The sequence below is a fragment of the Trichomycterus rosablanca genome, chromosome 14, assembly GCF_030014385.1.
Source record: "Trichomycterus rosablanca isolate fTriRos1 chromosome 14, fTriRos1.hap1, whole genome shotgun sequence".
NCBI classification, from domain to species: domain Eukaryota; kingdom Metazoa; phylum Chordata; class Actinopteri; order Siluriformes; family Trichomycteridae; genus Trichomycterus; species Trichomycterus rosablanca.
In genome coordinates, this window is record NC_086001.1 from 19,933,994 (window position 1) to 19,950,914 (window position 16,921).

The 16,921-nt window shown below is 38.9% G+C and overlaps 1 protein-coding gene across 3 annotated transcripts; it reads left to right on the forward strand.

Annotated features, from left to right (window-relative positions):
- Window positions 1–819: 819 nt before the first annotated feature.
- LOC134326446 (uncharacterized) lies at window positions 820–16,178 on the forward strand. 3 transcript variants are annotated; one of them, XM_063008612.1, is made up of 8 exons: window positions 820–895; window positions 3,904–4,005; window positions 4,094–4,221; window positions 11,373–11,483; window positions 13,607–13,717; window positions 13,855–13,908; window positions 14,282–14,441; window positions 15,768–16,178. In XM_063008612.1, the coding sequence occupies exons 3-8, from the start codon at window positions 4,165–4,167 to the stop codon at window positions 15,950–15,952; spliced, it is 678 nt and encodes a 225-aa protein (XP_062864682.1). In that variant the 5' UTR covers window positions 820–895; window positions 3,904–4,005; window positions 4,094–4,164; the 3' UTR covers window positions 15,953–16,178. The 3 variants fall into 3 exon arrangements, with proteins under 3 accessions (XP_062864682.1, XP_062864681.1, XP_062864683.1); XM_063008611.1 differs by lacking the exon at window positions 820–895 and adding an exon at window positions 3,664–3,829; XM_063008613.1 differs by lacking the exon at window positions 820–895 and adding an exon at window positions 3,664–3,807.
- Window positions 16,179–16,921: the final 743 nt, after the last annotated feature.

The following is a 16,921-nucleotide window of genomic DNA, read 5'->3' on the forward strand; positions in this document are numbered from 1 at the left end:
TTAACATTATCTCCCATTTATTATTAAATACATGTGTAAAAATGATCAAACCTACATTTAAATATATTTACCTTCACTAAATTTGAGCAGTCGAAAAAGTGCACAAAATCAGGAACTTTGCAAACATTTCAACACACCACAGGGTCAGTGTTCCCAGATAGTGATTAAGATCAATCCAGGATGACTTTTTTCCTTATGGAAAACTGTCAAAGGGTTCTCTGAGTGATGCCACAGAAGATCCACATTTGTTACCATAAAATACAAAGTTTGCACACGGGACATGAGAGTGTGAAGAACTTTTAAATTAAAAAAAAAAAAAAAAAACACAACCTTTTCCAAATTAAGATTCTTTAAGACTTCTTCACACTCACACATCCCTTCTACAAACATAGTATTTTATGGAACCAAAAGTACTTCTTTTGTGGCATGACTCAGAGAACCCTTTGACAAAACAATGATTTTTTCAAGGGTTCTTTAGTTAAGGAAGTAGTTCTACTTAGAACTATGATTTCTATATGGAACCATTTCATGCTTAAAAGGTTCTTTGCATAGTGAAATGGTTCTTTAGATTGATGGAGATTGTGTTGTGCATGGTTCTATATAGCACCAAAAGGGTTCTTCTATTGTTACAAGCTTGACATTGTAACACTACAAGCACTCTCTTGGTGCTAAATAGAAACATGTACAACAAATTCTCCATTCTATATAGGTCCTTAATGCTCATGGTCATTCACTTTACGAAAGAACCCTTGAAGAACCATTTTTTTTTTTTAAGTGTGTACACTTATCAAAGGAGTATGGATTATTTACCATATTAACCTTTTTTTATACAATTACTCACAGTTGTCTTCTTATACTCAGGTTCACTAGCAAGACAGGTGCGCAAAAGACAAAGGTATGTAATGAACAAGCAATAGATCATTTAATAACTTTAATAACATACATTGAATGTGACAATGATTCTGTTTTGTATCTTTTGTTTAACTGTACAGAATGTCTTGCAGAAAACCATCATATTGGACACTTAGGCGAAAAGCAAAAGCATGGGTTGATCGAGACTTAGTCAATTCAGGCACAAGGGGGGGAGGGGGGGCAGAGCATTGATTCAGAAACAGAAAACAATGCTCTACTTGAAGACGAAAACGATGATGATGATGATTTGGAGTTCATGGATTGCCAATCTGCTGTGTGTAATAATGACCTCAGTTGCATTACTAATGATGTATTTTTTGACTGTGAGGACTTTGATTCTGGATCAGAGTCAGAACTGGAGTTTGATTCTTTGCGTGATGAACTAGAAAAATGGGCAATTCAACACCACATCACGCACAGTGCAATAAATGCAGCTAGATGTCCTTGGCAAGTATCACTCAATCTTGCCAAAAGATGCCAGGACACTCTTGAGTACAGCAAGACCAAATGATCTTGCAATTCAGGATAAAGCCGGTGGTCAGTACTACTACTTTGGTGTGCTCCAATCAATTACACACATTCTGCAAAAAAACAAGGGTTTAGTGGCCAATACAAAACACCTGAAACTTCAAGTCAATATTGATGGGCTACCACTTTTCAAAAGCTCACCAACACAGCTGTGGCCCATCCTTGGCACTGTTATTAACTTGCCACATCATGAGCCAGTGACAATTGGGCTGTTTTGTGGTGAAAGAAAGCCTAATTCACCAAACGAGTTTATTGATGACTTTGCATTAGAGATAGTCAAGCTTGCTGAGGGGTTTGACTTTGAGGGAGTAAGGTTAACTTTGCAGCTCTCTTCAATGGTCTGTGATGCCCCAGCCCGTGCTTTTATTAAGTGTATAAAAGGTCACACAGGGTACCATGGGTGTGAGAAATGCACACAGGAAGGCGTTTACATAGACAACAGAATGATGTATCCTAGAACCCGACCTGCCACAACGGACAGATCAAAGTTTCAGGGATAAGACCGATTTGGATCACCACCATGGTATTTCAGCTCTAGAAAAGACTGGGTTCCCTCTTGATTACATGCACCTTGTGTGCCTAGGTGTCATGCGGCGACTTCTGTACCTGTGGCTGAAGTTAGGTCCTCTCACTTGTAGGCTGTCCAACTTTCAGGAAAATGCATTAACGGAAAGGCTGCTGGGTATCCAAAGCTATGTACCTATTGAGTTTGACTCTCAGAGAAATTGACAGGTGGAAAGCCACAGAGTTTAGACAATTTTTATTGTACACTGGCCCTGTTCTGCTCAAAGATACATTGAGCAACGCAGTGTACCAAAACTTTCTGCTGCTATTTGTGGGCATTTTCATCCTTAGCAACAACACTCTGATTGAGGACTATCTTGAATATGCTAATAACATCCTAGGTCTTTTTGTTTCTCATTTTGGAAAGCTCTATGGCCCTAAATTTGTGTCGTACAATGTTCACAATCTAGCGCATCTTGCGCAAGACGTTAAAAATCACGGTGTTCTTGACAGCTTCAGTGCCTTCCAATATGAAAACCACCTGAGTAAAATGAAAAAAATGATTAGAAAACCTAGCAGCCCACTCAGTCAAATTGTAAAAAGACTGTCAGAGGTGCCATGAAGAGATAGCCCAGAGAAAAAGATATGTTTATTAAGACAAAGCATCTCTGGTCCTCTTCCTCCACCTTTTTATGGTGCAACCCAATACAAAAAGCTGGTAACACCACTGTTCACTGTCAAGCTTGACCAGGCCAACAGTTATATTTACCTTGAGGGAAAAGTTGCAAAGGTTAAAAATATCATCTCTTGCAGGAATGAGGTATTTGTGGCATACAGCAGATTTGAGCAGCATGAATCATTCTTTGATTATCCACTGTCATCATCTACCTTTGGCATATATTTGGTTCATGGGCTCACAAGAACGATACATTTCTGCAAAGCTGATCAAATAGAGGGGAAGGCCTTCCTAATTCCATATAAACACAAATTTGTGTCAATTCCACTCTTGCATGCAAAAACTCAGTAAATGTGTACTACCTTTCATAATGTTTGGAATCACTAGCAAGATTTTTTTTTATATCCAAAACTAACTCATACAATGTGGATTTAAATATAGCAAACTACATATCAAACTGTCTATTCAATTAATTCAATATTTTTTATTTTATTTTTTAAAAGTGATAAATCAAATACTGCAATTCCGTTTACCATTTTTGTTTACCCTGAAATGTAAGCATCACATTTGATAAGTGGAGAATTGTGTGTGTAATGTAAAACTAGAAGTTTCAGATAATTAGGAAGCTACAAATGTAGCACAATATCCAAAATGTAGATGTATCCAGAGTAATGACCGTGTGTATAAAAACACACACACACACACACACACACACACACACACACACACACACACACTACTCTGGATACATCTACATTTTGGATATTGTGCTACATTTGTAGCTTCCTAATTATCTGAAACTTCTAGTTTTGCATTACATAATATTGCAATGATATATTTATAACTGTGATCCCAAACGGTGAATGGTAGTATGTGTGAAAAATGTTAATTTATTAATGCATCTATCTAAAGCTCACTTTTAAAAATAACAAAAGTATTAGTACCTTTCTGTCAGAAAAAACTTGTCATTTGGGGGGGGGGGGGGGGGGGGGGTTGGGCATGGTGCAGCTCCTGCAATGTACCTCATAGTAGAGTTTGTTGGGGAGGAGCAGACCGGACCAGTGGCAAAATCTTGGTATAAGGATGGCTTCTCCTGGTGGCCTCCCTACAAAGATGAAAACCGACTCTTGAAAAGTGTCAGGAAATCAGAGGTCCCACAGCCTGATAAAGGGTGGAGCCAGCACAGCGTGCGAATACTTTATGAATCAGGTGATAATAAAAGTTTGGTGACCACACACTGTATGGATCTAAGCTGCTCTTTTCTTTTTTTGCCCTCCTCACAGAGTCGTTTGACAACATTGTTGCCAACTGGAAAAAGTCATGCTACACATCAGATCTTAACTCAGAAACTCCAGCACAGAAACTCTGGGAAAGAGAGTCAGGAAGTGAGCTGTGCATACTGTGCTATAAATATTGTAAAACAATTCTGCAGTGTGTACGACCTATTGCTAATTTATTACTGTACTCTCGTAGAAAGAAAATATACTCTTCATCTGAACAAGAAGAAGAAGAACCACAACCTGCCAAAGTAAAAAAACTTGCAAATGCACCAAGGCCCCCAGCCCCACTACAAAGACAGAAACATGGTTCAAAAAATAACAGTTAGTGCATTTAATTTTACAATTGTGTGGATCCAACCACACAGACTACACACATTTTTGTTGTTGAAGCAACCACAGTGCATGTCATCTACTAACAATCTCATACCATAGCTACACCTTTAATCACAAAAGAGTAGCAAAAATGTCAACGCTCTAAACCTGACTTTTTTTTTTTTTTTTTTGCATTCTTAGCACTAACCAGCACCTTTCAGCCTGGAAGAGCAGAGCAGGAGTGGTGTAACAATCTGTCAGATAGTCAAGGTACAGTGTATCACAAAAGTGAGTACACCCCTCACATTTCTGCAGACAACACTGACAAAATGACACTTTGACACAATGAAAAGTAGTCTGTGTGCAGCTTATATAACAGTGTAAATTTATTCTTCCCTCAAAATAACTCAATATACAGCCATTAATGGCTAAACCACCGGCAACAAAAGTGAGTACACCCCTTAGTGAAAGTTCCTGAAGTGTCAATATTTTGTGTGGCCACCATTATTTCCCAGAACTGCCTTAACTCTCCTGGGCATGGAGTTTACCAGAGCTTCACAGGTTGCCACTGGAATGCTTTTCCACTCCTCCATGACGACATCACGGAGCTGGCGGATATTCGAGACTTTGTGCTCCTCCACCTTCCGCTTGAGGATGCCCCAAAGATGTTCTATTGGGTTTAGGTCTGGAGACATGCTTGGCCAGTCCATCATCTTTACCCTCAGCCTCTTCCATAAAGCAGTGGTCGTCTTAGAGGTGTGTTTGGGGTCATTATCATGCTGGAACACTGCCCTGCGACCCAGTTTCCGGAGGGAGGGGATCATGCTCTGCTTCAGTATTTCACAGTACATATAGGAGTTCATGTGTCCCTCAATGAAATGTAACTCCCCAACACCTGCTGCACTCATGCAGCCCCAGACCATGGCATTCCCACCACCATGCTTGACTGTAGGCATGACACACTTATCTTTGTACTCCTCACCTGATTGCCGCCACACATGCTTGAGACCATCTGAACCAAACAAATTAATCTTGGTCTCATCAGACCATAGGACATGGTTCCAGTAATCCATGTCCTTTGTTGACATGTCTTCAGCAAACTGTTTGCGGGCTTTCTTGTGTAGAGACTTCAGAAGAGGCTTCCTTCTGGGGTGACAGCCATGCAGACCAATTTGATGTAGTGTGCGGCGTATGGTCCGAGCACTGACAGGCTGACCCCCCACCTTTTTAATCTCTGCAGCAATGCTGACAGCACTCTTGCGCCTATCTTTCAAAGACAGCAGTTGAATGTGACGCTGAGCACGTGCACTCAGCTTCTTTGGACGACCAACGCGAGGTCTGTTCTGAGTGGACCCTGCTCTTTTAAAATGCTGGATGATCTTGGCCACTGTGCTGCAGCTCAGTTTCAGGGTGTTGGCAATCTTCTTGTAGCCTTGGCCATCTTCATGTAGCGCAACAATTCGTCTTTTAAGATCCTCAGAGAGTTCTTTGCCATGAGGTGCCATGTTGGAACTTTCAGTGACCAGTATGAGAGAGTGTGAGAGCTGTACTACTAAATTGAACACACCCGCTCCCTATGCACACCTGAGACCTAGTAACACTAACGAGTCACATGACATTTTGGAGGGAAAATGACAAGCAGTGCTCAATTTGGACATTTAGGGGTGTAGTCTCTTAGGGGTGTACTCACTTTTGTTGCCGGTGGTTTAGACATTAATGGCTGTATATTGAGTTATTTTGAGAGAAGAATAAATTTACACTGTTATATAAGCTGCACACAGACTACTTTTCATTGTGTCAAAGTGTCATTTTGTCAGTGTTGTCCCATGAAAAGATATACTTAAATATCTGCAGAAATGTGAGGGGTGTACTCACTTTTGTGATACACTGTATATAATGTCTGAAACATTTAGAATGGTGGATTTAAAAGGAACACTTCAGTATTTTTAACCTAATGACTGAAGTAATCAACAGCATGCATTTTCCCCTGTTACCTTTGAGCAGTTTTCGGAATCCTGGTCCTAGAGTACCTCTGCACTGCACACAACATTGGGCTTTGAACAAAGATGAGTTACAGAGGGTTCAATTTTACAGAGACAGGAAAGTTAAAAAATAAAAAAAAAAGAAGAAAAAAAGAAAAGAAAGAAAAAAAAAGACTCACCAGGCAAGGGAAAAGTCATGTAAAACTCCCCTGGACTTCACCCTTTGGGAAGAGTAGTTTGAATGTCTAATTAAAAATGTAAGCAAATGTAAGCTCTTGACAAAGTACAAATATTACAAATACTGTACTAACATTCTTGTACTAAAGTAAAAGTCTTCCAAAAACAATACCCAAGTATAGTAAAGTACAATTACTTTATTTATTAGTGTGTAGTTTAGTCGAGTAGTTTAGACCAACACTTTCACAACTGCAACTCAACCCTTCAGCCAGAACTGTTTATTCTACAATCAGCTGAAAAGCAATGTGATGATGGCAGTAGAAATCTCCCTCATCATCAGGACCAGTTCAGAATGTTTATGTTAATGGAAGCAGATCAGTAGCGAAAATCTAATGAAAATATGATATGTAAAATGTAGTCTTACACTATACTGCCAAAAGTATTCGCTCATCTCCCTTTCGCACGCATATGAACTTGAGTGACGTCCTATTCTTAATCCATAGGGTTTAATATGATGTCGGCCCACCCTTTGCAGCTATAACAGCTTCAACTCTTCTGGGAAAGCTTTCCACAAGGTTTAGGAGTGTGTTTATGGGAATTTTTGACCATTCTTCCAGAAGCGCATTTGTGAGGCCAGACACTGATGTTGGACGAGAAGGCCTGGCTCACAGTCTCCGCTCTAATTCATCCCAAAGGTGTTCTGTCGGGTTGAGGTCAGGGACTCTGTGCAGGCCAGTCAAGTTCTTCCACACCAAACTCACTCATCTATGTCTTTATGGACCTTGCTTTGTGCACTGGTGCGTAGTCATGTTGGAACAGGAAGAGGCCATCCCCAAACTGTTCCTGCAAAGTTGGGAGCATGAAATTGGCCAAAATCTCTTGGTTTGCTGAAGCATTAAGAGTTCCTTTTACTGGAACCAAGGAGCCGAGCCCAACTCCTGAAAAACAACCCCACACCATAATCCCCCCTCCACCAAACCTTACACTCGGCACAATGCAGACAGACGAGTACCGTTCTCCTGGCAACCGCCAAACCCAAACTCATCCATCGTATTGCCAGATGGAGAAGCGTGATTCGTCACTCCAGAGAACACGTCTCCACTGCTCTAGAGTCCAGTGGAGGTGTGCTTTACACCACTGCATCCGACGCTTTGCATTGCGCTTGGTGATGTAAGGTTTGGATGCATCTGCTCGGCCATGGAAACCCATTCCATGAAGCTCTACACACTGTTCTTGAGCTAATCTGAAGGCCACATGAAGTTTGGAGGTCTATAGCGCTTGACTCTGCAGAAAGTTGGTGACCTCTGCGCACTATGCGCCCCAGCATCTGCTGACCCCGTCATTTTACAAGGCCTACCACTTCGTGGCTGAGTTGCTGTCGTTCCCAATCGCTTCCACTTTGTTATAATACCACTGACAGTTGACTGTGGAATATTTAGCAGCGAGGAAATTTCACGACAGGACTTGTTGCACAGGTGGCATCCTATAACGGTACCATGCTGGAGTTCACTGAGCTCCTGAGAGCGATCCATTCTTTCACTAATGTTTGTAGAAGCAGTCTGCATGCCTAGGTGCTTGGTTTTATACACCTGTGGCCATGAAAGGGATTGGAACACCTGAATTCAATGATTTGCGTGGGTGAGTGAATACTTTTGGCAATATAGTGTATGTTTGAATTTAAATTTCCCACTCAATGTTGGTCTCCAAATGATAATTCAAATTCAGTTTTAACATTTAAATTTGCCATTTGATGCACTATTGACATTTCATTTACACAAATGATTAATTAAATTCAATTGATAATTAAATTAACAATTTAATTATAAATGCATTTTAATTACAACGCATTTCCAGAACTGCATATTCATGCCTTAAGATTACACAATAATGACGTCAAAATGATAATTCACCTTATATGCATTTGCACTCTCTAATAATGTTTTTATACGTTTCTATTATCATAGACAACACCAAGCTAGAAAGATGACAAAATTGAAATATTAAAAGGAAATAGCACCTCTCCTTTTTGCAATTACATATTTTAGCCTACTACACTCATTCTGTGACAAAATGTCTTTGAAAACGTGTTGCCAAGTTATTTGGTTTATCAGTCTGGTTGACAAAACAAGGCTGAGCTACGAGCAATTATGAAAATTCACGTCCAATTCACCAGCTTATTTTTCTAATTTTCCGTTCCTCTTTAAACGATACAGCAGTTACGTTCTGGTGCCTAAATGAAAGGTAAGAATAAAAAATAAGAATAAGAAACTAATTTCAGCTCGGTTTCGTCGCACAGATTCTAGTTGAATAATTGGAAGAGGAGGAGAATTCCACTTGAACAATAGTGTTATGAACACAACACAAAAAGATTGAAGTGTTGTGGAGCACCATATAACCATCCAAAGAAGCCACATCCACAGTCTTCCAAAGAGGAGGAGCTGCGTCTGTGGTTGAAGTTGCTAAATTTAAAACATCCACCCAAACATCCACACGTCTGCTCTTACCATTTTGTGGTGGGGAAACCAAGACCACGTCCTTACCCAGAGTAATTATGTTATTATGCTTGCGAGGCTCTTGGCAAGGATCTCTCTTAGGCTAACATCTTACCAGATAGCTTCACAAACACCTGACGTGTCCTTTTCACTGGAGCTTCATAACCAAGTTTCCCCATCCACAAAATAATAACAACAGACGTGTGGACGTTTGGGTGGATGTTAAATTTAAATGTAAATTTTGCTCCTTAACCCATAGATGCAGGTCCTCTTCTTCTTTAGATATGGTGCCCTACAACACTTTATTATTTGTGTGTTGTGTTGGAAATCTGTTGGAATGTTGGGTTAGCATAGCTAGCTACTTTATGATCAGTGTCCACAGCAGAAGCCTACTTCAGACTGCATTCACTTTGAATACGATACGACCGTAAACCATCTGATATGAAATGACCGGAAATTCTAACGCAAAGGCGGAAGAAACAAACTCTTTGTGGCGTGGGCGTGGCGGAATAAGGAAGACAGCCTATGGTCAGCTAACACGGACTATTAAATCAGAAATATCTGCCACACATTCCAGAAAACATAATACTGATATGCTTCCATAGATTGTGTAAAGTCCTGTTTGCAGTCAAATGCCTCTCATGGTTCTTCCATTTTGGGTCTTGAACTTGGATATCAACTCCTGTTATGAGTCCAGTTGAGGGTCTTTTTTTATTTTGTCAAGTCGAGTCTCAATTGACTTGTCATCAAATAGACCCTTTCAAAGTTGTCGCGAAGATGAGTGCGCATTCTGGCAACAGAAGTGAAGCATTCACTCACTGACCCATGCTAGCCGAGGGAACAAATCCATTTTGTGTTATTCTCAATAAAAACCTGACTGTTTTAGGCTAAACTAAACAAGGCTAACTACATTTCTATTTTGAGATTTATTTAAACCCATAAATCTGTGCATCTGTATCATCACTCAGTACAAACTTTAAGAAGCTAATATACATTAAGATATGTTGTCCTGTATTATTGATTTATTCCACTGATCAACACAGTGGATCAATGGAATAAATCTCAACTTCTGTTGCCAAAATGAGCGCACATCTTTTTAGTAACGTTGCTCATGAAACCATCTATTCATGAGTTGAGTCCAAGTCTTATGACTCAAGTAAAAACCTCTGTTTTAATAAAATAGTAGTATCAATCTCATTATGCAAATAGAACATCCAGACGTCATCAATCCAACTTGTTAATATCATGTTTCGTTAATGATCAGAAAGCCATTTTTGTTTCCCCACATAAAGGAAATGACTGTTGTCCACTATAGATATTGGCACTTCTGAAAAAAGACATAATACTTACCCGGTCTTTTCTGCTTTATTCAACACATGGATCACCACAGCAACACTGTCCTAAATGATGACAAATCAGAAGCAGGGGACAATTGTATGTCAGGCCACATTTTATGTTAACTTTTTTCCAACATGTTAAATTCAGCCAAAATAGTAATCGTGTTCTCTGTAGAGTATCTGTACTTATTTTCACTTACCAAGGGCTCACAAATGTTAAACACAACAAAGACAACATTCAAGGAATTTTTAATTACATTTAAGAAAAAAGTTGATGTTATCATAATGTCAATGCTAGTTTGCAATTTGAAAGTGTTTGTGCATTTGGAACAATAGATTACTTTTACGCCAAGGATAAATTGGGATCATAGTTACATACGTCAAATTACAACTGAGACTTCAAGGCATCAACATTAAACACTTCTGATTTGAAGCCAACATGAGCACACAACAAACTTGTGATTTATTTTTTAAGATTACCCCATTTGTTCCGCAGTCAGAGAAAATGTTTAATTCTCTAAATTCTATAAATTTTGTATACTATCTAGGCCCTTAAAGATTTGGAACTTTCATTTTTAGTAATTCAGTACAGTAAGTGTTTTAAGGGGGCTGCTTAGCTGCTGGTTGCTTTGTTTAGTATCCACCTTAGTGGCCTGTTTAAAAATAAAATGCTAGTGTACAAAATCATCACTCCTGGCTTTAAATAGATGGGGCTGTATCAGCTAATAAAGCTGGACATAGCACTGCAAATTGTTTCTATGTTGACAATACACATGGTGAAACAATTTCTAACGAGCAATTATTAACTAAACACAGGACTTAACAGCCATGTGAGTTAGTTATAAATCAGGCATGGGGTTTTTAAAAGCATCTTAGCATGAATATGATTCTTAAATTAGTGTTTAAGAATCTTAACTAGTAGAGCGTAAGTCTTAAGTGTAATGCTCGCTCTACAAGTTAAGATAATCTTAACACTAAGATCCTTTTGGGAATCTTGGCCCAGGTTAGTTAGTCTTCTTGTGACATTCCATAATTGAGCCATAATTGTCATAACCAAACTAATCTAGTCATGCCCTGTCAATACCAAAACTATAAATAAATAATCTCAGAGTTAGAGGTGGGTGATATGGAAAAAATATAATATCACAGTCTTTTTTTTTTTCTGTAAACAGCACCTACCATGCAACAAGATGCATCAAGGTGGCCCATGTCCAACCAGTGTACATGGGCAGATGCTTCTCATGGGACAGCACAAGGCCAGGGTGTTCTACCTCATGTCAGTGGTGAGTTTACTGAAGAAGCAGAAAAATATTTTTTTTCCAGTTGGGCATTAATACATGAATAATATAGTTAACAATGACACTTTAGGTCGCTAAAATAAAAGAATAAAAGTCAGGCATTTTCTGTAGAGTAACCATTTTTATTTTAATTTCCCCATTAACAGCACCCACCATACAGCTATGACAGTTAAGTACACTTTTAATCTCAAAAGCATCTGAGCACGAATATGATGCTTAAAATAGTGTTAAGATAATCTTAACTGTCAGAGTGTGTGTTTAGTGTGATGCTTGCTCTACCAGTTAAGTTTATCTTTACACCAAGATTCTTTTAAGAATCTGGGCCCAGGTTAGTTAGTCTTCTTGTGACACACAGGATGAGCCATAATCACCATAACCAAGCTAATTTTCTCATCATGCCCAGTCAAAACAAAACTAGAGTCACACATTTTCTGAGTATCTTTTTTTTTTATTCCCTGTAAACAGCATATACCATGCAACAAGAACCATCAAGGTGGCCCATGTCTGACCAGTGTACAGGACAAGGCCAGGGTGTTCTACCTCAAATAATAAAAATCAGGCATTCTCAAAAGCACAGGATGTGCCATAATTGCCATAACCAAGCTAATTTTCTCATCATGCCTTGTCAAAACCAAAACTACAGTGGTGCTTGAAAGTTTGTGAACCCTTTAGAATTCTATATTTCTGCATACATTTGACCTAAAACATCATCAGATTTTCACACAAGTCCTACAAGTAGATAAGGAGAACCATATCAAACAAATGAGACACAAATATTAGACTTTGGACCATTTTCTTCAATAAAAAAATGACAATGTTACAGATCTGTGAGTGGTAAAAGTATGTGAACCTTTGCTTTCAGTATCTGGTGTGACCCCTTTGTGCAGCAATAACTACAACTAAACGTTTCCGAAAACTCCTGATTAGTCCTGCACATCGGCTTGGAGGAGTTTTAGCCCATTCCTCCGTACAACTTCACAGCTTCAACTCTGTTATGTTGGTGGGTTTCCTCCCATGAACCGCTTGCTTCAGGTCCATCCACAACATTGTTTCATTAATATCGGGACTTTGACCTGGCCATTCCAAAACATTAACTTTATTCTTCTTTAACTATTCTTTGGTAAAATGACTTGTGTGCTTCTGGTTGTTGTCTTGCTGCGTGACCCACATTTTCTTGCGGATGCAGCAAAACAGGCCTAAACCATGATACTACCACCACCGTGTTTCACAGATGGGATAAGGTTCTTATGCTGGAATGCAGTGTTTTCCCTTCTCCAAACATAACGCTTCTCTTTTAAACCAAAAAGATCTGTTCCATTGTTCCAATAGTCTTCTGGCTTGTTCATGTGATCTTTAGCAAACTGCAGACGGGCGGCAATGTTCTTTTTGGAGAGCAGTGGCTTTCTCCTTGCAACCCTGCCATGCACACCATTGTTGTTCAGTGTTCTCCTGATGGTGGACTCATTAACATCAACATTAGCCAATGTGAGAGAGGCCTTTAGTTGCTTATATGTTACCTTGGGTTCCTTCGTGACCTCGCAGACTATTACACGCCTTGCTCTTGTCGTGATCACTGTTGGTCGACCACTCCTGGGGAAGGTAATAATGGTCTTGAATTTCCAACATTTGTACACAATCTGTCTGACTGTGTATTGGTGGAGTCCAAACTCTTTAGAGATGGTTTTGTAACCCTTTCCAGTCTGATGAGAATCAATGACTTCTCTCAGAAATCTCCTTTGTTCATGCCATGATACACTTCCACAAATGTGTGCTGTGAGAAGCAGACGTTGATAGATCCCTGTTCTTTAAATAAAACAGGGTGCCACTCATACCTGATTGTCATCCCATTGATTGAAAACACCTGACTCTAATTTCACCTTCAAATTAACTGTGAATCCTGAAGATTCACTCACAGATTTGATATATTGGATCATTTTCCTTAATAAATAAATGACCAAGTCTAATATTTGTGTCTTATTTGTTTGATTTGAATCTCCCTATCTACTATGAAAACTTGTGTGAAAAGCAACTTTCAAAAAAAAAAAAAAAAAAAAAAAAAAAAAAAAAAGTCATGTATTTTTTTTTTTTTTTTTATTCTTTGTAAACAGCACCTACTGTACAACAAGATCCATCAAGGTGGCCCATGTCCAACCAGTGTACATGGGCAGATGCTTCTCAGGGGACAGGACAAGACCAGGGTGTTCTACCTCATGTCAACGGTGAGTTTAATGAAAAAGGAGAAAAGCAATTTATCAGTTTATTAATACATAAATATTATAGGTAAGAACAACGTCTTAGGTTGCAAAATGCATCTTCTGTAGAGTGAACTTTTTCATTTTAATTTCTGCTTTAACAGCACCCACCATACAGCAGGGACTGTCAAGGCGGTTCATACCCAATCAGTGTGCACGTAAGTTTGATCAGTTAGAATGAACAGCCCTACAACACATTATTCATTAATAGAAAATGGACTAGATCTTGTAAAATGATAATTATTTTCCATCAAATAAGACCATGACATGATTCACAAAGTATTCACAAATATTTCCTGTTGTTTTATATTTTTAAGTGTATGATAGCTTTAACTTTAAAAATGTACTACAAATGCAAGAAAAAAAAATACAAATAACACTTGGGTGAGTGACAATGGGAGAATGTAACTTTATATATACGGATTCATACTTAATTAAAAAAAACCTTTAAATAAAATGCAAATAAGACATTTAATAGTAACAACAAAATGTATGAAGTTTATACATTTCTATTACTGTGCATTATTTCAGATTAACATGCTGTCACTAAGTGGTGGACATACCATGAAAAAGACAATCTGGAGAATTGCCAGCAAGGTGTTCACCTCCAACCTTGCGAAAAGCCTTAACTGGTGTGGCAGGGGAGACAAGCGAGGTCTAAAACAAACCGCATGTGGACAAGTTATTATTGGTAAGTCAAGATAAACAATTTACACCTAAAGAAACAATCAAAATGTTTATATAATACACTGTTAAAAAAAATTAAAGGAACACTTAGAAAAAATCATGCAGATTATCTTTCCTGATATGAACTGGGTAATGTGTTAGGAACTAAAGAATGCCACATAGTTTAATGGAAATGATAATTATCATCCTAGAGAGGGTTGAATTCAAAGACACTCCAAACATCAAAGCGAAAAAGTTATGCAGCAGGCTAGTCCATTTAGCCCAAATTTCATTGCAGCAACTCAAAATGGTACTCAGTAGTTTGTATGGCCTCTACCTGCCTGTATGCATGCCTGACAACATCGGGGCATGCTCCTAATGAGACGACGGATGGTGTCCTGGGGATCTCCTCCCAGATCTGGACCAGGGCATCACTGAGCTCCTGGACAGTCTGAAGCACAACCTGGCGGCGTCGGATGGACCAAAACATAATGTCCCAGAGGTGTTCTACTGGATTCAGGTCGGGCGTGCACCAGGAGGAATCCAGGACCCACTGGGCGCCAGTGGCGGATCTGCCAATTCCGGTGTTCTATGGCAAATGCCAATCAAGCTCTAAGGTGCTGGGCTGTGAGCACAGGACCCACTACAGGACGTGGGGCCTTCAGGCCACCCTCATGAAGCCTGTTTTGATTGTTTGGTCAGACACATTCACACCAGTGGCCTGCTGGAGTTCATTTTGTAGGGACTTTAACCTTATACCAATCATGCAGCCACCTGACTAGCTAGCTTATCTTATTCGGTACACCACAAACTTTTGCCACAATGCACCTGGTAACTCACACTGATAATTCTACAAACATGTCCAAACTGCACTCACGTATTCATATACCTAAACTGTAATGATAAACACATTTATTTATTTATTCATTTAGTTTACAAACTGAAACCTACCGTTTAGAAAGCTGATCTCCGCCACGTGTCCTCCTCCTCCTCAGGAGTCTTTTCGCTACAGGTCAGTCACAGCGTTTTACTGCCGGCTATTTGGTCAGGTGGTTTTCACGTGTTGTCAAAGCACATAGGATACAATTTGTGTAATTTGTACAAAAAAATCGACTTTACTTCAAATGGGGTAAAGCTCTCAGCAAATTTAACCTTTAATGTCCCATTTAATCTTATAAAAACTCAATAAAAGCTCAAATACAAATAAAGAAGCAACATGTTTAAAACCATGTCCTTTTGTCAGATTAGGCTACGTTTTGCTTACATACAGCACCATTTATCTATTTTATTATAACATAAGTGTAGCACTTATTTTGTGACTCTTTTAATACTGTTTGTTTCTCACACACAGCTGCCGCGATGAAAAATCCAGTACTGCCAGCGCCAACTGAAGCAGAAGCGGAGAAATGCTTAAAAGATTACTTCCCAGCTAGCAAAAAATGTATGGCCCAGTTCTGGGCCAAATCTGGCATGCCGGAACTTTTTGTGTCGGCCCACATCCGGCAGCCGGATCTGGCCTGGTGTCAAAAAGAATGACGGTTAGATTGTGGCCCGTATACAGCTGCCCAGATCCCAGCCATGACTGCCAGCAATATACCAGCACTTAACCACCTGCTAGCCAGAATAGCCATTATCGGGCCAATAATGGCCCAGTTCTGGCCTGCAGTAGATTTTTAAAAGGCTTTTCCCTGCCATATTTAACCTTTAATGGTCACTGGAACTACTACAACTGTTCTTGCTTCTTATTGCTATGAAAATACTCTGTAAAATATATATACTTTATTATAATTATAAGTAATAATAATAGAGTACAATTAAAACAGTAACAGAAAAAAAACAAAACGTACACTTTAGTAGGCTGAAGAACATAAGCGCAAACTTGGAAATATGTGCTTTAGACATGATAATGTGCTTTTTGATTATAATATTTTACAGTGTTATGTACAGTACTTGCATACATTATCCCTAATCAATCCTGAAAATGTCTTTCAAACTGTATGTTGATAAAAGCAGCTTTTGTAAACATCTTACCAAGATCAGTGTAGGACAAATAACAGAAGATGGCTGAGTGAGCTGGGTGCACAAAAAGTCACTGCAGAAATATAAACACTTAATTAGTTAAATAATTCAATCAAGGAACTTCATAAAGACTTGTAAATAAGTGCTTTAGGCATGATAATGTGCTTTGTCTTTGTAAACATGTTTCCTGGGTTATTTATGCCAGCCAATGACTAAAAGTTTTTATAATATTGTCAACTGCCAGGAAGAGGGAACTAATGTAACCTTTTATATACATCATGACCCTTACTTAAAAAAGATGGACCACCAGCTCCATTCAACTGTAGGTATAGGTAACTAATGTAATCGTTTTATAATATTATGTTTGTAATATAACTTGGCTATATTGTTAGATGGTTTATATCGTATTTATAATATCAGTGTAAGTTTCCTTTAGATGTATGTTTTAAATTAATTTTGATAGCCTTTTGCTGCCATATTTATGTA

Excerpts from the sequence above, each read along its gene's own strand:
- LOC134326446 (XM_063008612.1), top strand. The coding sequence starts at position 4,165 with ATGCACCAAGGCCCCCAGCCCCACTACAAAGACAGAAACATGGTTCAA. Across the intron at positions 13,909-14,281 it reads CATACCCAATCAGTGTGCAC|ATTAACATGCTGTCACTAAG; the intron begins GTAAGTTTGATC and ends GCATTATTTCAG. Across the intron at positions 14,442-15,767 it reads ATGTGGACAAGTTATTATTG|CTGCCGCGATGAAAAATCCA; the intron begins GTAAGTCAAGAT and ends TCTCACACACAG.